At 40.2% G+C, this 23,618-nt stretch overlaps 1 protein-coding gene across 5 annotated transcripts in view; it reads right to left on the reverse strand.

Annotated features, from left to right (window-relative positions):
* The window catches only part of LOC110532479 (arginyl-tRNA--protein transferase 1), a 181,452-nt gene extending 159,021 nt beyond the window's left edge, over positions 1-22,431 (reverse strand). For all 5 annotated transcript variants that reach the window (XM_036980814.1, XM_036980807.1, XM_036980801.1 and 2 more), the window contains exons 1-5: positions 22,280-22,431; positions 8,551-8,614; positions 8,254-8,316; positions 7,357-7,460; positions 2,259-2,456 (exon numbers count right to left, since the gene is read on the reverse strand). In XM_036980814.1, the coding sequence (XP_036836709.1) occupies positions 2,259-2,456; positions 7,357-7,460; positions 8,254-8,316; positions 8,551-8,614; positions 22,280-22,379 (529 nt within the window). In that variant the 5' untranslated portion in view covers positions 22,380-22,431. The remainder of the gene's footprint in view (positions 1-2,258; positions 2,457-7,356; positions 7,461-8,253; positions 8,317-8,550; positions 8,615-22,279) is intronic.
* Positions 22,432-23,618: the final 1,187 nt, after the last annotated feature.

A 23,618-nucleotide genomic window follows, 5' to 3' on the forward strand; every position in this document is an offset into this window, starting at 1 on the left:
GACCGAGAGACTGAAAAACAGCTTCTATCTCAAGGCCATCAGACTGTTAAACAGCCACCACTAACACTGAGTGGCTGCTGCCAACACACTGACACTGACTCAACTCCAGCCACTTTAATAATGGGAATTGATGGGAATGATGTAAATATATCACTAGCCACTTTAAACAATGCTACCTTATATAAATGTTACTTACCCTACATTATTCATCTCATATGCATACGTATATACTGTACTCTATATCATCGACGGTATCCTTATGTAATACATGTATCACTAGCCACTTTATACTATACTATGCCACTTTGTTTACATACTCATCTCATTTGTACATACTGTACCCGATACCATCTACTGTATCTTGCCTATGCTGCTCTGTACCATCACTCATTCATATATCCTTATGTACATATTCTTTATCCCCTTACACTGTGTACAAGACAGTAGTTTTGGAATTGTTAGTTAGATTACTTGTTATTACTGCATTGTCGGAACTAGAAGCACAAGCATTTCGCTACACTCGCATTAACATCTGCTAACCATGTGTATGTGACAAATAAAATTTGATTTGATTTGATTTGGCAAGCCTAAATAAGTTCAGAAGTAATGCTTAACAAGTCAAAGTTGCATGGACTCACCCGGTTTAAAAAAAATGTTGACTACCACATCTCTGCCGCCCACACATACACATAATTGTAAGGTCTCTCGGTCGAGCAGTGAATTTCAAAACAGATTCGACCAAAGACCAGGGAGGTTTTCCAGTGCCTTGCAAAGGGCACCTATTACTAGATGGTAAAAATAAATAAGTAGACATTGAATATCCGTTTGAGCATGGTGAAGTTAATAATTCAACTTTGGATGGTACACCCAGTCACTACGAAGATACAGGCGTCCTTCCTAACTCAAGTTACCAGAGAGGAAGGACTATAACACTTAAGAGTTTAATGGCTGTGATAGGATAAAACTGAGGATGGAACAACAACATTGTAGTTACTCCACAATAGTTACAGAATTGAGAGGGAAAAGGATGAAAGCCTGTACAGAATACAAATATTCCAAAACATGCATCCTGTTTGCAACAAGGCACTAAAGTAATACTGTAAAAAATGTGGCAAAGCAATTAACACTTTGTATTAAAGACAAAAAGTTATGTTCGGGGCAAAAGCAAACCACCACATTACTAAGTTCCACTCTCCATATTTTCAAGCATAGTAGTGGCTTCATCATGTTTGGGGTATGCATGCTTGTAATCGTTAAGGACTGAGGAGTTTTTCAGGACAAAAAAAATATATATCAAATCGAGCTAAGCACAGGCAAAATCCTAGTTCAGTCTGCATTTCACCAGACAGACACTGGGAGATTCAGTCACCTTTCAGCGGGGCAATAACCTAAAACCCAAATCTACACGAGTTGAAAATATATGGCAAGACCTGAAAATGGAAGTCTAGCAATGATCAAAAACCAATTTGAGGTTGAAGAACTTTGGGGGAAGAAAAATAAATAAATAAATAGGGCAAATGTAGCAACATCCAGGTGTGGAAAGCTCTTAGAGGCTTACCTAGAAAATCAAATTAGCCCAAATGTCTAAAAACATGTTTTCACTGTCATTATGGGGTATTGTGTATAGATGGGTGAGAAATATATTTAATACATTTTGATATGTAGGGGGTAGACATTTTGGACATACCCAGAGAGAAAGGACCGTCAGAAGCTGAATTATGAGCAGTTATACATAGCGCTTCCCTCACCTGATCAGTATTTATATGTATTAATTCACTCAATGTTGTTCATTCATTACCATTTATCACTGTGGTGTGTCTCAGGATATCCTGCAATTGAACTGTGGGGAACTGAAGGGAGAGCTTGTGATAAATTGGCTTACAGCAGAATCGTCGGCTCCATTCATAAGAATCAGGACAGAAAACGACTATATTCATAGGTGACTGCTCCCACCTGCTGTCCATATGGTGAACTTAATTTATTCATTATTTCTAGATAAATCATCTTTCATGAAAAGAACAGGGAGCAGAGGTTGTGCATCCTTACACCTACGCAACCTAGATGAGAGCTAGATCCTGGAGGGGTGAAGATGTAGCCTAACATACACAATATTCTTTCACATTGTAAGCAAGCAAATGATCCAGCTGACATGAGATTCCAGCTTATTTAACCAATCAAAGAAGATCATTCTCCACTGAAGGGTAACACAATTAACTCGCTTATGTCTAGCCCTCTTGATTTCCTGCCTTTAGACTTACCCGGTTTGGGGGTTGTTTCTGGTCCTCTCCCGTCTGGAATAGACACTGGGTCTTTTCTAGCGGTTTCAAACTCGGCTGGTGTGGTGTCTCCCTCCTCAGTCAGAATGGCTGTGACCACAGGACTCGCCACCTCAGAGTGACAGACTTTAACAGGGCCGTGCAGTCCTCCCTCCTCACACAGCGAGTCCATGGGCTCCCCTGAACAGCACAAAGCCAGTCAGTTAGTACTGATACACAATCAGTAGGTATTAATAATGTACTACAATGAGGTCTGAATGTAAAAAGTTAGCCTGGCTAAACCAGACAGAACACTCAGCATTTTCACTTGTTCTGAGTGTTCAGTCTGGTTTAACCAGGCTAATACAGAGTAGGAATGGGCATTTGAAATAATTTCACTGTTCAAATAGTCCAGTTAAATGATGTTAGAGTAAAGAATAATGCGAGAATCTTTGTCATTTCTAAACCATTGCTTTCATTATGATTTCAATTACGAAAACAAGTGCAATTTTAAATACAGTGCCTTCAGAAAACCTTCACATCCCTTGACTTTTTCCACATTTTGTTGTGTTCCAAAGTGGGACTAAAATGGATGATCTTTTTTTTGACAATGATCTACACAAAAATATTCTAATGTCAAAGTAAAGAATGTAACATTTGAAGGGAAAAAAATGAAAATGCCATATCTTGATTAAATAGGATAAGCATACCTTTTAAGCCCCCATACCCATTAAGCCCACTTCCATCTTTAGATTCAAATAAAACAAATAAACCTTTTCTGCGGTTAAATATTTCAAACAATTAATCTGGTTATGTAGACAAGTATTTACTCTAAGCCAATCAGATGTTTAATTATTAAAGTTAGACAGCTGTGGAACATTTTTAAATGCATTTTCTTATTTTACTGTTATATTGTTACATAAATGTCAAATTTACAAAAAAATAGCATCCCGTAAGTGTAACCTTTTAGGGATATGGGGCAGCATTTTCACTTTCCGTGCCCATAGTGAACTGCCTCCTACTCTGTCCCAGATGCTAATATATGCATATTATTATTGAATAGAAAACACTCTGAAGTTTTTAAAACTGTTTGAATGTCTGAGTATACCAGAAGTCATAGGGCAGGCAAATTTCCAAACAGGAAGTGGAAATTCTGGGGCTGGTTGATTTTCAACTCATCGCCTATTCACATCCAAATAAGATATGGATCTGTTCGCACTGCCTACGCCTTCCACTAGATGTCAACAGTCAGTAGAACGTGGAATGAAGCCCTTAGTGTGATGTGGGACCGGATGGCAGCTATTTGAGTCATTGGTCTGGCAGAATGCCAGTTCCTGGTTACGCACAGTAGTCATTATATCGCCTTGCGTTCCATTACTCTGTAGACAAAAACGAATGCTCCGGTTGGAACGTTATTGGATATATATGATAATAACATCCTGAAGATTGAGTTTATTCGACCTGGAATATAACTTTTTGAAGTTTTCTTCCGAGTTCGCCTGGACCAGCGCCAGCTTTTGGACATGTGAACTAAACGTGTTAGCAAAATAAGCTAATTGGACACTAGTAATGGACATTATGGAACAAAACAACAATTTATTGCGGAACTAGGATTCCTTGCACTGCATTCTGATGAAAGATCAAATGTAAAGGAATATTTATGATGTAATTTCGTATTTCTGTTGACTCCAACATGGCGGAAAAATATATTTTCTTCTGAGCGCCGTCTCAGATTATTGCATGGTATGCTTTTTTCGTAACAATTATATATATATTTTTTTGCAATCTGACACAGCGGTTGCATTAACAACCAGTGTATCTTTAATTATATGTAAAACATGTATCTTTCGTCAAAGTTTATGATGAGTATTTCTGTTATATGACGTGGCTCTCTGTAATTACTCTGGATATTTTGGAGGCAATTCTGAACATGGCACCAATGTAAACCGAGATTTGTGGATATAACTATGCATATTATTGAACAAAACATAAATGCACTGTGTAACATGTCATATGAGTGTCATCTGATGAAGATTATCAAAGGTTAGTGATTCATTTTATCTCTAATTCTGCTTTTGTTACTCTATCTTTGGCTGGGGAAAATGGGTGTGTGTTTTTTTGGATTTGGTGGTGATCTAACAAATATACACGATGGGTAGATGAACAATTATGTTTCTTTCATTTGCTGCATTGGACTTGTTAATGTGTGAAAAATAAATATTTCAAAAAAATATTTCTGAATTTCCCACGCTGCCTTTTCAGCGGAATGTTGGGGGGGGGGGGGGGGGGGGGGGGGTGTGAAAGGGTACAGCAGCACAAATATCACTAACTACACAGAATTGGAATAAACAAATATTGTTCAATACTAACTTTGCATAATATTGTAGTCTATTGCGTATATTATACACAAAATATTTTGTATTTTTCCTCATAAATCACTCTTGTTCCAATTAAGCCCAGTATGGTCCTATTAAGCCTGGTTTGCATTGAAACATGTGGATAGTGTTGATATCCCTGATATTCAATTAACATACTTTTTTTGGTTCAGATTTAAGTTAATTAAAATAAATTACAGTTATGCATCTAGCCATGGTGTCTTTACCAAGATTAGAAACCTCTGAACTCTCTAAGACGTTTTGAGTGGACAGGTAGGCATCGATGCAGAGAGAATAATGGATCAGGGTTGAGGGATAGAAGACCAAGTGGTGGACAGAAATGCAAACAAATGAGGGACAACAAGATTACTATTGAGTGACCACTTATGCACTTTGTCATTGTTGTTATGGCTGGGCAATAAATGAGAAAAAAAGAAAAAAGTCAAACTTTTATGGGCGATTCACAACACCAAGAAAAAAAATGCCATCTAAATAATAGTTGCACAATTAAAATGTCAAATACACTGCATTTCAAACAGTCAGCAATAATCTAATGAATTCAGGATGGGTTAATGGCGCCGACAGACAGGGCAGCCGTGCTTCTAGCGCCTAAGCAACTTCGCAGTATTTAGTTTGTGTTACTTCTTACATTAACAGCCAAGAAAAAGTATTATTACATTCAACCGGAAATAACTTTTAGATATCAGAGCAGTCGTAACTCACCAGCATTCCCAACCAGGAATATGACTTTCCTGAATTGGATCCTTTGTTCGTACCCCTCAGGGCAATTCAACTGATTCAAGAGGCTGTTCACAAAATACCGCTGGCGGAGAAGAGGTATTCGGAGAGGAGGAAAGCACACCACCCGCCGCTTCCAAGTGCATTACTCGCAAACGTTCAGTCTCTGGATAATACAGTTGACGAGCTCTGGCCGATGATCTCCTTCCAGAGAGAATTCCGGGATTGTAACGTTGTAACGGAAACACGGCTCTCTCGGGATATCTGAGTCCGAACAGCCAGTTGGGTTCTCAGTTCAGGGCGGGGGCTCCCAAAGTCCTACCAGAACATTGACTGTAGAACTCACTCCGAGAAAATATTGGACCACTGCTACTCAACTTTTCGAAATGCCTACGAGGCCCAAATTACCCTCACTTCGGCAAACCTGATCACGAGTCCATTTTGCGCCTCCCTTTAGGCAGAAACTGAAACATGAAGTACCCATGCTAGTGACTACTCAACACTGGTCTGACCAATCGGAATCCATGCTTCAAGAATGTTTTGATCACGCGGAATGGGATATGTTCCGGACAGCCTCAAAATAATATCACTGACTACGCGGATATGGTGACCGAGTTCATCAGGAAGTGTATAGGAGATGTTGTACCCACAGTGACTATTAAAACCTACCAAAAGCAAAAACCGTGGATAGATGGCAGCATTTGCTCAAAGCTGAAAGCGTGAACCACTGCATTTTACCATGGCAAGGTGACCGGGAATATTGCCAAATACAAACAGCGTAGTTATTCCCTCCGCAAGGCAATCAAACAGGCAAAATGTCAGTACAGAGACTGTGGAGTGGCAATTCTACAGCTCAGACAAGACTTGTGGCAGGGTCTACAGACAATCAAGGACTACAAAGGGAAAACCAGCCACCGATGTCTTGCTTCCGGATAAGCTAAACACCTTTTTCGCCTGCTTTGAGGACAACACAGTGCCACCTACCAAGGACTGTGGGCTCTCATTCTCGGTGGGTGTGTTCTGCCCACCAGAGGGTGGTGCGGTCTGCTCAATGCATCACCAGGGACAAACTACCTGCCCTCCAGGACACCTACAGCACCCGATGTCACAGGAAGGCCAAAAATATCATCAAGGACAACAACCACTTGTTAGGCATTACTGCACTGTAGGAGCAAGAAACACAAGAGTTTCACTACACCCGCAATAACATCTGCCAAAAGTGTATGTGACCAATAAAATATATGCCTAAAATATATGCCTTCCACAACCACAAGACCCACTAATAATTGTATTATTTTTGCAATAGCCACTGACCTGGCTTTCAAGTCTATGAAAATGCCCCTTTTTTTTAATGTAACTAGAACCATGCACATTCACAAATAATTACTAACTTCTTAGCAATAGCAGGCATATTAGGCTATAGAAACATCAAGCCCACGTGCTAAACCTCAAATAGCGAGTAGAAATCACTTGTCAGAGGAAGATGTGATGAGGCAGGGGGAGGGACTTGGTGTGCGTAAACAATAGAGGAAGAAGCAAAAGCAAAAATGTCAAAAATAAGATCAATACGTTTATACAGGCTTATTTTGGACCTAAGCTTGTCGCCTGCCTTTGGGACAACGACTCCCACCGTTAGGGCAAAGACATGCATCTGGTGTAAGTGGGGAGGTGCACAGGAGAGAAAGAGACAAGACCAAAAATACGAGAATAAAACAGACAAAACCTCCAAAAAAATAAAAAGAGCAAAACTGCAATTCTTGCAATATAGACATTGGGGAATATTGCGCAAAAACATACATATGAATTAATTTGATATATCACCCAACTTTGCACACATTGACCCCTGCCCACGATCTGCAATGAGGAGTACTTGGTTTGAGTACTCATGCCCATCCCTAGAACAGAGCAGCCTACCACATGTAATCGATGTGTCGCTTACTAAAGACAGTATTAGCATTAGTATTTCACGAAAGCAAATTTCCTCTCACCATCGCCTTGTTCCGTTGGCATCTCCCCTTTAGACAGAAACTTGCTCATCTTCTTCAGGATCTTCTTGTGGGTTTTAGATGGCTGAAAGTTCAAGGCATGACACCTACAAACCATGTATTAGTGTGTTAGTGAACCATTAGTATATGGCTTCTAACTGAGTAAAGGGTCAACTGGGTCATGTTCATTAGGCATCAAACAAAACAGATTGAAATAGGGTGGGACTACCCAAACGTGTCAAATAAGGAACTCTTGCTTCTGTTTATTGGAAAACATTTGTGCATTTTGCTAAGGTGTGCAGCACTGTAATACAGTAAACTAAAAATGGATAACGAGGAAAAGTTCTAAGTTTATTCACCCAATGGGCCAGACAGCTGAACAGACAAAGACATGTTCCCCCCCACCACAAGCATTTACACCCGACTTTATAGGCGGAGTCTCCTCCTTTTCTCTACACATTACATCTTTATTGCTAGGGAAGAAAGTTAAGTGATGCGAGTAAACTGTTCCTTCTCCCTTAATGTGACCGGACCTCAGCACCCATTCTTCACTAATCCAAAGCTATCTACCCTTATCAGTAACCGCAACTATGTGACTGCCTTTCCCTTACTTAGTAACATTTCAAGCCCCTGGCTCACCAAATACATTCCTCCTACAGATAACCATTCACTTCTGGTGTAGCAAGTATTTAAAATCACAACCCAACAACTGAAACCTGACTGTGGCACTTCTCCTTTCCATAGGATACCGGATAGGGTACCGGATGTTCTGCATTTCCCCCTCTCCCTCGGTAACATGAATATTTCAAGTTTACACGTCAGAACCCATCAGCACTAATGAATACGACCCCAGTTTTAGCTAGGTTGATGCGAGTCTTTTTGATAATAGGCTCTGTTTACCTGATGGTGTACTGTGGACAGCAGGTCTTGTTCATGATGGGCTTGTAAACATACTTCCCGCTTCTGTAGAAGTAACAGACAAGGAAGAATAACAAATGAACATATGCAGTGGGCATTTAGACTACTACAGATAAGGAATGTATATACACACACAACTACAGATAAGCAATGTGGCAATGTTGTACACCCAAAAATATGTTAAACATGGAGGGCTATGCTGCTGTGTCACAACGTGTAGAGACTACTGGCCTGGAGGAAAACAGTGTGTGAGATTATAAAGCTCAGAGTCTGACTTACCGTCTCCATCCTCTGTCTATGAGATCCTGGTAGTCTTGTACTGTCATGGCGTGGGACCACATCCCTGCATAAAACACAGGCAGGATGAGTGGACATGAAATCGGGTAAATCCACAATAACGGATTTACGCTTTGACTTGATAAAATGTCTTCCAAACAAAAAACATTGATTTCAAAAGTTTAACCACTTTGAACAAGTCACACAAATGTCAAAAACACATTTACTGGAAGAACTGTGCAGATGCAAAGTTTGGTAACAGAATTAGGGTAAAAAATAAAAAAACTTCTTCCAAAAAGCTCTGCTCCGAATTAAGATTCAAAGATCTCGGCAGAAAGAATGTGGTCTGAGCTATGACATAACACCTTGAGTTTGAAAAAACATTTATTTTTTTCACCTACAGTTATTGAACTACAGTTGGTGAAGTGGATTTACGGTCACGGAATCACTTGGAATAATGTTTATTACGCTTTCACAAATATTCCTGCACAATTGAACAGTAATTCATTCAATTTCAAATCCTTTACAGACATACAGTTCATAAAGAAATCAGTCAATTTAAATAAATTCATTACACCCTAAATCTATGGGTTTCACATGACTGGGAATACAGATATGCATCAGTTGGTCACAGATACCTTAAAAAAAGGTAGTGGCGTGGATCAGAAAACCAGTCAGGAATCTGTTGTGACCCCCATTTGCCTCATGCAGCATGACATCTCGTTCACATAGAGTTTATCAGGCTGTTCATTGTGGCCTGTGGAATGTTGTCCCAGTCTTCAATAGCTGTGCTTAGTTGCTGGATATTAGCGGGAACCCGAACACGCAGTCGTACACCTCGATCCAGAGCATCCCAAACGTGCTCAATGAGTGACATGTCTTGTGAGTATTACATTACATTGCATTCCACGAGGAAATTGAGTGGCAGGCTGACCACTTGTTACACAAGTGCAGCAAGGAGCCATGGTAAATTGCTAGCTAGCATTAAACTTATCTTATAAAAAAAACAAATCAATCTTCACATAAACACTAGTCAACCTAGTAATATCAACCATGTGTATATGCAACGCAGGACAAGCTAGATAATCAATGTGGTGCCTGTTAATTAATCAATCATCGAATCACAGCCTAATTTGCCAAACGGGGGATGATTTAACAAAAGCTCATTCGCAAAAAAAGCGATATCGTTGCACGAATGTACCTAACCATGAACATCAATGCCTTTCTTAAAATCAATACACAGGTATATTTTTTTTTAAATCTGCATATATTTAGTTAAAAGAAATTCATGATAGCAGGCAATATTAACTAGGGAAATTGTGTCACTTCTCTTAAGCAGAGTATATGCAACAGTTTGGGCCGCCTGGCTCGTTGCAAACTAATTTGTCAGAATTTTATATAATTATGACATAACATTGAAGGATGTACAATGTAACAGCAATATTTAGACTTAGGGTTGCCACCCGTTCGATAAAAAAACAGAACGGTTCCGTATTTCAATTATAGTTTCCGGATTTGACCATATTAATGACCAAAGGCTTGCATTTGTGTTTATTATATTATAATTAAGTCTATGATTTGATATTTGATAGAGCAGTCTGACTGAACGGTGGTAGGCAGCAGCAGGCTCGTAAGTATTCATTCAAACTTTACTGCGTTTGCCAGCAGCTCTTAGCAATGCTTGATTCACAACGCTGTTTATGACTTCAAGCCTATCAACTCCTGAGATTAGTATTGAAAGCCTAAAGTGCCTATTAGAACATCCAATAGTCAAAGGTGTATGAAATACAAATGGTGGAGAGAAAGTCAACGTTTCATAATTCCTATTATAAACTACAACCAAAAACTTCTTAACTGGGAATATTGAACAACCAGTTTGTATTGAGTATTGTTGTAATTATTACACATACATGCACATTAATTGCAATCTGCTTTTTTTTTTGGTCCTCCAATTAAAATCGGTATTGAAAAATCATAAAATCAGTCTACCTCTAGTCATATAAAAGGTCCCACAGTTGACAGTGCATGTCAGAGCAAAAACCAAGCCATGAGGTCAAAGGACTTGCCCGTAGAGCTCAGATCTGGGGAAGGGTACCAGAACACAGTGGCCTCCATGATTCTTAAATGGAAGAAGTTAGAAACCACCCAGGCTCTTCCTAGAGCTGGCCGCCTGAGCAAATCTGGGGAGAAGGGTCTTGGTCGAAACACACCAAGACTTTCGTGAAGAGGGCACAACACCACCCTTTCCCCCTAAGACTGTAAAGACTTGGCATGGGTCCCCAGATCCTCAAAAAGTACTACAGTTGCACTGTCGAGAGCATCCTGATTGCTTGCATCACCGCCCGGTATGCCAACTGTTCGGCATCCGACGGTAAGGCGCTATAGAGGGTAGTACGTACGGCCCAGTACATCACTGGGGCCAAGCTTCCTGCCATCCAGGACCTATACACTAGGCAGTGTCAGTCGAAGGCACTAAAAATTGTCCAACTCCAGCCACCCTAGTGGTTGTAGCTGTACCAGAGAGCTAAGTCTAGGTCCAAAAGGCTCCTTAACAGCCATAAGACTGCTAAACAATTAATCAAAATGACCACCCGGACCCACCCCTCCATTCGTTTTTACACTGCCTCTATGCAGTCACTTTAACCCTACCAACATGTGTAAATTACCTCGACTAACCTGTACCCCCGCACATTGACTCAGTACCTGTACATAGCCTCAGTGTTAATGCTTTTTTATTATTTATTGTTTTACTTCAGTTAGTAAATATTTTATTAACTGCTTTATAAATAAGTATTTCATGATAAAGTCTACACCTGTTGTATTCGGCACGTCACAATTAACATTTGATTTGGGTTACAGGTTATGGCCTAATGCTTGTAGATAAAGGGAAAATTATATTTTATATGGTGTCAAAAATAAATAAAAGGCACCAAAAGTGACCTCATCATATTCGTTTTCATAATTTATTAAAACGCTGCTGTAAAAGATCGTAAGGGAAACACTGCAACTGAGAGCTGGAAGGACTAGGCTAGATTATCCTGGGTAGTCATAGCGCTACTGCCGTCATGGAAAGCATCACCTACACAACAGGCACACGATCACCAACACTATTCAGGTGTGACAGTAAGAAAAGGCTTTCTATGAAAGAGATGTGGAGAGGCGGAGGACTTGAGTGTTTTTGCACATAGGCTGTGTATTGTCGCAGTCAGATATCAATCACGGCTGATTGAAATAGACTTGTTTGTTTAGGCCTATTCAAGAAGAACAAGGCTGATTAAAACCATTCTAGGTGCAGCAACAGTCTGAGACCAATGGTGCATATCGTCGCAAAACATAATATTTTCCACATTAATGAATATACAATTATGAAACTTCAGAAGCTTTTTTGAATACCTTAGGCCTAGTCTTGAAATGTTCAGAGTATATTGATGGGAGTTACTGCTTTCAAATGAAAATTGGCAAAATTGGAGTTAGAGGATTGTATCAGAAAGCAACGATATAGTAGTCTAGAACGAGCTACCATTTGGAGATGGTAGGCTACTACAGTAGTTATGTCCTTTCTGTGAGTGAAGCAACGAGTGTTATGGTGACGTTAGCGCCTGGCCTGTAACCCCAGTTCCTGAGGCATGTCCCATCTCCTCCACACAGACCTCCCTGTGGAATTACCCCAGGCCACAGATTTCTTTCCTCCCCACACACTGGCCCAGCCCAGGCTGAGGTTACATAACTGGCATACAGATTACCCAGCTTCATGAGAAATGCTGTGTTGAGAGAATGCCAAGAGTGTATAAAGCTGTCATCAAGGCAAAGGGTGGATAATTTGAAGAATCTCAAATAAATAAATAAATAAATAAATATACACAGTGCCTTGCGAAAGTATTCGGCCCCCTTGAACTTTGCGACCTTTTGCCACATTTCAGGCTTCAAACATAAAGATATAAAACTGTATTTTTTTGTGAAGAATCAACAACAAGTGGGACACAATCATGAAGTGGAACGACATTTATTGGATATTTCAAACCTTTTTAACAAATCAAAAACGGAAAACCCAGCAGCAGGGCCGCTACCTCCGCCTTTGTGCAAGGAGGAGCAGGAGGAGCACTGCCAGACCCTGCAAAATGACCTCCAGCAGGCCACAAATGTGCATGCGTCTGCTCAAACGGTCAGAAAATGACTCCATGAGGGTGGTATGAGGGCCTGATGTCCACAGGTGGGGTTTGTGCTTACAGCCCAACACCGTGCAGGACATTTGGCATTTGCCAGAGAACACCAGATTGGCAAATTCGCCACTGGCGCCCTGTGCTCTTCACAGATTAAAGCAGGTTCACACTGAGCACGTGACAGAGTCTGGAGACGCCGTGGAGAACGTTTTGCTGCCTGAAACATCTTCCAGCATGACCGGTTTGGCGGTGAGTCAGTCATGGTGTGGGGTGGCATTTCTTTGGGGGGCCGCACAGCCCTCCATGTGCTCGCCAGAGGTAGCCTGACTGCCATTAGGTACCGAGATGAGATCCTCAGACCCCTTGTGAGACCACAAGCTGGTGTGGTTGGCCCTGGGTTCCTCCTAATGCAAGACAATGCAATGTGGCTGGAGTGTGTAAACAGTTCCTGCAAGAGGAAGGCATTGATGCTATGGACTGGCCCGATCGTTCCCCAGACCTGAATCCAATTGAGCACATCTGGGACATCATGTCTCACTCCATCCACCAACGCCACGTTGCACCACAGACTGTCCAGGAGTTGGCGGATCCTTTAGTCCAGGTCTGGGAGGAGATCCCTCAGAAGACCATCCGCCACCTCATCAGGAGCATGCCCAGGCGTTGTAGGGAGGTCATACAGGCACATGGAGGCCACACACACTACTGAGCCTCATTTTGACTTGTTTTAAGGACATTACATCAAAGTTGGATCAGCCTGTCGTGTGGTTTTCCACTTTAAATGTTGAGTGTGACTCCAAATCCAGACCTCCATGGGTTGATAAATTTGATTTCCATTGATAATGTGTGATTTTGTCAGCACATTCAACTATGTAAAGAAAAAAGTATTTAATACCAATATTTCATTCATTCAGATCTAGAATGTGTTATTTAAGTGTTCCCTTTATTTTTTGGAGCATGTGCTACAATGTAAAAAATAAAGAAAAACCCTGGAAATGGTATAGGTGTCCAAACCTTTGACTGGTACTGTAAACACACACAGCGCAAAAAAGTATTCAAACCCCTTGACTTGAATGTTATTACGTGACAGACTTCGATTAAAATGTTTCTTCCCCCCCCCCCCCCCCCCCCCCCCACTCTATCTATACACCATACTCCATAATGACAAAGTTTTTAAAAAAGTTGATGTTTTTCCAAATTAATAAAATAAAAATGTAATATCACATTTACATAAGTATTCAGACCCTTTACGCAGTACTTTGTTGAAGCATCTTTGGCATTGATTACAGCCTCGAGTCTTCTTGGTTATGATGCTACAAGCTTAGCACACCTGTATTTGGGGAATTTCTCCTATTCTTCTCTGCAGATCCTCTCAAGCTCTATCAGGTTGGAAGCGTTGCTGCAAAGCTACTTTCAGGTCTCTCCAGAGATATGTTTCTTATTTTTAATACATTTCAAACTATTATACAATTTTTTAAAACATTTTTGCTTTGTCATTATGGATTGTCGTCATTAGATTGGCGAAAAAAAATAATTAAATCCATTTTAGAATAAGGCTGTAACATAACAAAAGGTAAAAAAGTCAAGGGGCCCGAATGCACTGTATGTAGCGCCAAATCATAAAGACATGCTCAATGCAAATTATATGCACACAAAGATTAAACAAGACTTGGTTAACTGGTCTACCCTACCAAACTCTTTTTGGCAGAATTAATGTCATCAGGATGAATATCCTTCCTCTGCTAAATTAGCTATTCCAAAAGATCCTCTGCCATCTGTTATTTTTTAGAAAATGAATGCCAATCTCTAAATATATCTGGAGCAAAAAGAAAACCAAATCGACAAATGAACAATGACCCCAAGCATACTTCCAAAGTTGTGGCAAAATGGCTTAAGGACAACAAAGTCAAGGTATTGGACTGGCCATCACAAAGCCCTGACCGCAATCCTATAGAAAATGTGTGGCCAGAACTGAAAAAGCATGTGCGAGCAAGGAGGCCTACAAACCTGACTCAGTTACACCAGCTCTGTCAGCAGGAATGGACCAAATTCACCCAACTTATTGTGGGAAGCTTGCGGAAGGCTACCCAAAACGTTTGACCCAAGTTAAACAATTTAAAAGGCAACGCTACCAAATACTAATTGAGTGTATGTAAACTTCTGACCTACTGGGAATGTGATGAAATAAATAAGCTAAAATAAATTCTCTACTATTATTCTGACATTTCACATTCTTAAATTGAACTGGTGATCCTAACTGACCTAAGACAGGGAATTTTTTCTAGGATTAAAATGTCAGGAATTGTGAAAAAACTGAGTTTAAATGTATTTGGCTAAGGTATATGTAAACTTCTGACTTCAACTGTATATCCTATTTTATTGAACAGAAGTGCCTCATCCTATGATGCGTTGAGACATTGGACATGCATTAGATGAGGAAGAGTGGGCTTCTATCTGCAAAAGGGTCTTCCCCAAATGCACCTCCATAACCATACAACTAAATAAAACCTACTTTACAACTGTCCGCCTTCACAGAATGTTTTCTAATGTATCACATTTATGTTTTAAATGTAAACAGGATACTGGCACCTTCATGTACGTTATTTGGTACTGTAGCAGAATCCAGTCTTATTGGAATTCGCTTTTTCAACGAATTTGTGTTTGTAACGTTGTGTTTGATCCTGTCTGTTCAATACCCTTGTTTACTTAGCCCAAAAAAATTATATTGTTATTATGGTACACACTTGAAGTACCTTCTGAGAGAATGTGGCTCTCAAGCTTTTGCCATTCTACCCCTAGAGATACTTACCTTTGATTTATACCAGAAGTCTGACACATTTTGGAAAATCTGGTCTCCATTGTGGTCCCATGTAGAAAACCTCTCATAAAATGCTGCATGTTATAATTGTGATTTTTGTATAATGTTTTGCCCTAACCTTATTCCATTTATGGGACTTAGTGTGGTGCACTTTGTTTGGTTGTTAATTTGATTGCTTTTCTGATTTGTGACCAAGCTGCCTGATGCTAGCTAGGCATAATGCTATGCTAGGCTATCGATAAACTTACACAAATGCTTGTCTTGCTTTGGCTGGAAAACTATTTCAAATTCTGAGATAACAGGGTGATTAACAAAAGGCTAAGCTGTGTTTCAATATATTTCACTTGTGATTTCATGAATATGAATATTTTCTAGTAATACTTTTGGTCCGTTGCGTTATGCTAATTAGTGTCAGCTGATGACAATTCTCCCGAATCCGGGAGAGGGAGTTCCAAGATTAACTATGAAACACGCCCTTCTCTCCACCACTACAAAAGCCTGTTGACGAAAAGTCAACCTTGTCTTCCCGATGACGTGAGGACTGCTATCCATACGTTTAAAAGGGCACATTTCAACATGGGGGTGAAGATCGACACGCTAGAAGGATGAATTGACTATACCAGCCAGAATATAGCATGAGCTTATAGTATGGCAACTTGGTATGAACTTTGAACTCTTATTCACTAAAGAAGAAGAATAATAATCCTACACGTCGAGTTAGTTGCAGCTGTAAACGTGGGCTAGGAAAGAACGGACAATCTCTTCAGAAAGACAGGGTACTACAACGTATCTTTTCTACAACAAGATATATTCTTCAAAGGACAAGAGAGATCTATGCTGGGCAACCCAGCCTTCCATCTATGACAAATCTAACAAAGCACAGCTCATAAATATTTCTTGCATTTTCCTTTTCCAAATGGGCGGTTATTTAGAATGCATAAGATTCTGTATTTACGATGGCATAGCTTCACAAGGTCCGATAGAGACCCAATCCTTTTGTTCCTCAGTCTTCCCGCACTTTCATTCAAACCCAACCCCCTTTCTTTGTGTAACCAGCAGTCATATCGGTTCCGTCTGCTAGGGACGTATTCTTGTATGACATCATTAGTAATCAATGTATGAGCCATCCTGTGTATATGTAATTCAGGTATTTAGTAAATAAATAAACAAAATTTTGTATTGTTGATTCAACTTGTTAGCTAGGGTTCATGAAGATAACCAAGAATTTTACGATGTTCAGATGAGACTGAATAAGGTGACAATTAATAATTGACTTTTTTTTCCCCCTTGCCTGAATAGCCTCGTTTCACTCCCAAAAATCAAATTAAACCATCTAGTGTTCAGAGGAATGTAACACAAAATCAGGAAACTTGGTGTATGTCGCAAGTCACGACTTCACAGGAGCCGTTTGAACGTAAAAAATATATTTATCAAAATGCGATTTTTGGCAGAAATGGCTTTTAGAACATGTGAACTTACATGTGCCTTAATATCAAACTTGTATGTCAGCTGTAAATATGAATAAAATGGTTAAATTACGAGCCTAGTTGGTTTAGCCACAGGAAAGGGAGCAACCATCCCACTAGCCATGATTGGCTGAGATAATGAGTGGGCTGGACATGCCAAGAGGAGTTCGGATTGGTCTACCATATAGCACTCATCTGTCTATTGGAGCTGGTCAGTATGTCTAGGTAAGTGTTGAATTTTAAATTTGACAAAGTGGTTTCATTTAAAGTGTTCTGTTAGCTAGCTAACGTTAGCAGGCTGGGTCCCTGGCTAACGTTATGTGTATGATCTTATTCTTCATATCTCAGACACATTTGCTTGACTAGTTATAGCCATAGAACCTGGTTGGTTAGCTACCTGCAGATTCATGCAGGGTAGTGACGTCAGGAGTTGTGATTATGGTCCATTGTTTAGCTAGCTAGATGTCTCAACAAAAGACTACTAAATTTGACAAAGTATTTTTATTTCAAGTTAGTGTAACGTTATATGTTGGGATTCATCATTTACCTAGCTAGATATCTAGCAACATTTCTTAACAAAAGATTCTCGTCTTAGTGTGCCAGATCGCAGAATAACCATTTTTGAATGCTCAACCCCCGTTGAATGTGTCTGGTGTCAGTAAACATGTAATTAAATTGTTGCCAGCAGCACAGTTACAGTCACCAACATTCTGGATAACATGAAAACTGCCTAACCAACTCTGCAAGGGTGAGTAAAATGGTCAGAGCAGGGTGTTCTTCCAGACACATAATGAGTAGCTAGCCAATGTTAGCTTGGGTGCTTGACTGTCATGAGGTCAGAGCTTTCGGAACAACCCTACTTATTGTCCAAAGCGATCAACCCTTAATAAGATGGGTGGGGCTAAGGGTTAAGAGTGTGTGAACAATGCTGAATGGGTATAGACAAAGGGCTCTCCAATAGTAGTAGCAAAACATCTAAAAACAGTTCTCTCAAAAGTCAGTTTACAAGTTGATCAACTTTCAAAGCAGAATTACTTTCCCATTGTTTCCTCAAATGCAGTCGCTAGTTTCATCCAATGTAAAAAAAGAAATTACAATGTTGCTACATAAGACCGAATCCAGGTGGTGAGTCACAAATAAACAATATCAATTACAGGTAGCCTAGTCAAATAATTAACATCCAATCACAACCGTGACTCTCTCACAGGAAACATTCATTCTTGAGCAGCCATTTAGAAATCGAAACATGACAATTTGAAAAATAAGCCACAAGTTTTTTGAGTGAGAATAAAGACAACTTTCGAGTGGTAAGATACCATTCTAGCCCCTTCTTATTAATGGTATCTTATATGGTGAGCTACAGAGTGGCTAGGACCGGCAAGCCCCATACTATTGTGGCAGACTTAATTATTCCTGCTGCCACGGATATGGCTGGGACAATGCTGGGGGGATTGCTGGGGGGATTTATGTCCTGCCTCCAGTCCACTTACCGATATCTGAACAAGAGAGCCGTGTCGAAATTGTAACAAGCAGTTCTGTGAAAATTGAATTTAATCAGAAGCTACTGCCAGATTTCTGGATTGGGATGTGCTCAGAGTATCCTGCCTAGGCAAATCGAGCTGTTATGACACTGATGCCCTTTGAAACCACGTGCCTATGTGAGAGTGGATTCTCGGCCCTCACTAGCAAAAACTAAATACAGGCATAGACTGTGTGTAAAATGACTTAAGACAGACTCTCGCCAATACAACATTGCAGAGCTAAGTGCATCCTTTCAAGCACACCCTTCTCATTAAACCTGGTGGTCAGTTATGAACAAATAAGGTTGTACAGTGCCTTGCGAAAGTATTCAGCCCCCTTGAACTTTGCGACCTTTTGCCACATTTCAGGCTTCAAACAAAGATATAAAACTGTATTTTTTTTGTGAAGAATCAACAACAAGTGGGACACAATCATGAAGTGGAACAACATTTATTGGATATTTCAAGCTTTAACAAATCAAAAACTGAAATTGGGCGTGCAAAATTATTCAGCCCCCTTAAGTTAATACTTTGTAGCGCCACCTTTTGCTGCGATTACAGCTGTAAGTCGCTTGGGGTATGTCTCTATCAGTTTTGCACATCGAGAGACTGACATTTTTTCCCAATGCTCCTTGCAAAACAGCTCGAGCTCAGTGAGGTTGGATGGAGAGCATTTGTGAACAGCAGTTTTCAGTTCTTTCCACAGATTCTCGATTGGATTCAGGTCTGGACTTTGACTTGGCCATTCTAACACCTGGATATGTTTATTTTTGAACCATTCCATTGTAGATTTTGCTTTATGTTTTGGATCATTGTCTTGTTGGAAGACAAATCTCCGTCCCAGTCTCAGGTCTTTTGCAGACTCCATCAGGTTTTCTTCCAGAATGGTCCTGTATTTGGCTCCATCCATCTTCCTATCAATTTTAACCATCTTCCCTGTCCCTGCTGAAGAAAAGCAGGCCCAAACCATGGTGCTGCCACCACCATGTTTGACAGTGGGGATGGTGTGTTCAAGGTGATGAGCTGTGTTGCTTTTACGCCAAACATAACGTTTTGCATTGTTGCCAAAAAGTTCAATTTTGGTTTCATCTGACCAGAGCACCTTCTTCCACATGTTTGGTGTGTCTCCCAGGTGGCTTGTGGCAAACTTTAAACAACACTTTTTATGGATATCTTTAAGAAATTGCTTTCTTCTTGCCACTCTTCCGTAAAGGCCAGATTTGTGCAATATACGACTGATTGTTGTCCTATGGACAGAGTCTCCCACCTCAGCTGGAGATCTCTGCAGTTCATCCAGAGTGATCATGGGCCTCTTGGCTGCATCTCTGATCAGTCTTCTCCTTGTATGAGCTGAAAGTTTAGAGGGACGGCCAGGTCTTGGTAGATTTGCAGTGGTCTGATACTCCTTCCATTTCAATATTATCGCTTGCACAGTGCTCCTTGGGATGTTTAAAGCTTGGGAAATCTTTTTGTATCCAAATCCGGCTTTAAACTTCTTCACAACAGTATCTCGGACCTGCCTGGTGTGTTCCTTGTTCTTCATAATGCTCTCTGCGCTTTTAACGGACCTCTGAGAATATCACAGTGCAGGTGCGTTTATACGGAGACTTGATTACACACAGGTGGATTGTATTTATCATCATTAGTCATTTAGGTCAACATTGGATCATTCAGAGATCCTCACTGAACTTCTGGAGAGAGTTTGCTGCACTGAAAGTAAAGGGGCTGAATAATTTTGCACGCCCAATTTTTCAGTTTTTGATTTGTTAAAAAAGTTTGAAATATCCAATAAATGTCGTTCCACTTCATGATTGTGTCCCACTTGTTGTTGATTCTTCACAAAAAAATACAGTTTTATCTCTTTATGTTTGAAGCCTGAAATGTGGCAAAAGGTCGCAAAGTTCAAGGGGGCCAAATACTTTCGCAAGGCACTGTATATGTAAGATGGTTAAATAAAGAGCAAAATTATGTATTATTATGCCCTGGTCCTATAAGAGCTCTTTGTGACTTCCCACAGTTGTGACAAAAACTCATTCATTCTTATGTTTAATAAATGTATCGTATAGTGGGTGTGTAGCAGGCTTACAAAAAACAACATTTGAGAGTGCACTGACCCTGGTGCTAGAGGGGGTACGCAGCTGGAGGTTGAATGTTTGAAGGAGTCCGGGACTATAAAAAAAGTTTGGCAACCACTGGTGTAGAGAATCACTGCACCATTTAACCGCTTTGAAATACAATAGTTTTGGTTATGGAAAATGTATTTTCCACTGGTGTACAAAATCAAAACGCAAAAACGAAACTTTAGAGCGGGAAGCATCGAAATAGCACACATGGAACTAATCTACCACTTCTTAGACTTGCTTCCAACGAGAAATCTATCTCACATTTCTATGTGAATTTGTTTGGGGCGTCCAAACAGTTACTTATTGCAGCTTTAAGCACATGGCAGCATACACATTGTTGGATTATATCATGATATATAAAACAGAGCATTTTCTAAATTTAACAGACCCCCTCCAACTGGACATGGTTGGTCAAAAATCTTCTGTGCTACACCAAACAGTACCTAACCTGTTAGTCCCAGTATAACAGATACCACATTTTGGGGGTTAAATCACATCATTTGGTATTACAATCTCACCTTGTGCTCGCTGTTTAGTGATCTGGCCTGCTATGCTTAAAGAAACCTCTAAAATCTCTAACTCAGAATCCTTTGTGTAACCCAAGGTGTTGTGTGCAACCACGGCACTAATGGGAAAGGGGATAAATAGTAAATTGCACAACTGAATGCACTTAACTGAAATATGTGTGCTTGTGGTGTTGGGGGGGGGGGGCTGCCTTCTTTGACATCGAACTCATCTGCTTACAGGGCGCCGTTATTGTTGGGTGTTAACTGCCTTGCTCAAGTGCAGAACGGCTGATTTAATGATGACACAAACAGATACACACTCACAATTAGACCCCCCTTATGGTGTCAACACAACATTCCTGTCTGTGGGGGAAAAAAACCTTCGTTGAACCCTCCCTGACCTAAAACCACTTCCAGCTCAGAGCTCACCCACTGATTTGGCACCTAGCTAAGCCTCTCCTTCCTGACAGCGTGGACAGACCATGTGATGGGGCAACTGCATGCTGTACATGAACATGAAGGGGAGGAGCAGCATATCCTCAATCTTGTTCGGCAAATTCAGATTATAGAGAATGAACTAAAAACACATGCTCCCTAACCTAGGCCTAACAAGTTAGCAACCTGTATGAAAAGTTGTTCAAACTACCTAGTTAGCTGCAGTGATAATTTTTATAACGTTTATACGTTTATAACTGGGGCAGTCCCACTCTTGTATTTTTTTTTTCATTTTTGGATACAGACATTGACTTCACATCGTCAGTTATGCCTAACTAACGAATAGGCTATAATGTTGAAGTGTGGTCAGCTGTCAAAGCAGCCAAGTCATTACAGTGCTACCGTTAGCTAGCAACCTAATGCTAGCTAGCAAGGTTAGCTAACAAGGTTAGCTTGGTGTGCTTGACTAGCTAACTAACGTTACCAACTTGTTTACTAAGTATGTCAAATAACATGCAAAAATATTTCAACTCGGAAACGTTAGCTATGTATGGCTAGCAACAATTATTTGACGGCTTGCTAACTAGCAAACTGACCGCTGTTGGAAAATGGCTAGCTAACGTTAGCCAGCGTCAACGACGAGGCCTTTACGAAGCGAAGGACAGTACAATAAAGTTCACCCAGCGAATTTACAAATCAAATCTTACCATGAGAGAAGTTACCCTTCTCATTTTTACAATAACCACAGCGGTAGCCGTCATCGCCCCCGAAATATTCCACTATCGTGCAGGAGCTACCTGCTGCCATATTAATTTTCTTCTTCCTAGTGATGGATTATTCGCGAACGAACGGCTCTTTAAGAATGGATCTTTTTGGTGAACGTTGGGAACCGAATCGTGAAAGAGCTGGCTCCCTGATTTGCATACTGCGGCTTTTTGAGCTCAAAACTGTTTTTCTGCAGATTAATTGCTAAATAAGTATATAAAGAGGGTGAACAATACATAATGGGAAGAGCGCGTCAATCGGGTCCACTTTTTTTTGTTAAAAAAAAACACAATTTGCAGGCCATCTAATAATTTGGCTAAGTACAAATGTATTTTAATGTCGATTTCACGTTTACATTAATTTTGGGCTTTACATTGAAGATCATAATTGTTTATGGTTATTGGTCGATCTTTGAGTATTTTCAACAAAGAGCCGTTTGGGAGCCAAATGGGCCGGCTCTTTTACGTAAACAGAGCGAAAGTAGCCGGATTCACAAAAATACTATATAAGGCCATCACTACTACTACCTCTATACATTTGTATTGGCGAATCTCAACCAACTGAAAGGTGCATTCACCCCCACATTTGTCACTATACATCTATTTCTCTCATCTAGCCCTTTGTTTAAGCCTACTGTTCTGGAGTGTAAATTCATTACAATTTGTGACACCAAAAGGGAAGAGATAAAGAGATAAAAAGGGAAGGAAAATTGCCCTATCAACTGACCCTACATCTGTTAAAACCTCACCACTATTCCACCTGGCCCTATCTGCTCCTACACCAGACCTGCAGCCTGGAAAGACAGGACACTATCGTTCAACACACCTTGTAACACTTCTGCAGTAAAATCTAGTACACCAAAGTGCATTTCTGTAGCTGCCACCACATCATACACTACCAGTCAAAAGTTTTAGAACACAGACTCATTCAAGAGTTTTTCTTTATTTTTACTATTTTCTACATTGTAGAATAATAGTTGAAGACATCAAAACTATGAAATAACACAAATGGAATCATGTAAAAAAAATATATATATATATATATATATTTTATATTGGAGATTCTTCAAATAGCCACATTTTGCCTTGATGACAGCTTTGCACACACTTGGCATTCTCTCAACCAGCTTCATGGGATAGTCACCTGGAATGCATTTAATTTAAAAGGTGTGCCTTGTTAAAAGTACATTTGTGGAATTTCTTTCTTTCTTAATGCGTTTGAGCCAATCAGTAGGGGGGATACAGAAGATAGCCCTATTTGGTAAAAGACCAAGTCCATATT

The sequence above is a fragment of the Oncorhynchus mykiss genome, chromosome 1 (genome assembly GCF_013265735.2).
Source record: "Oncorhynchus mykiss isolate Arlee chromosome 1, USDA_OmykA_1.1, whole genome shotgun sequence".
Taxonomy (NCBI): Eukaryota; Metazoa; Chordata; class Actinopteri; order Salmoniformes; family Salmonidae; genus Oncorhynchus; species Oncorhynchus mykiss.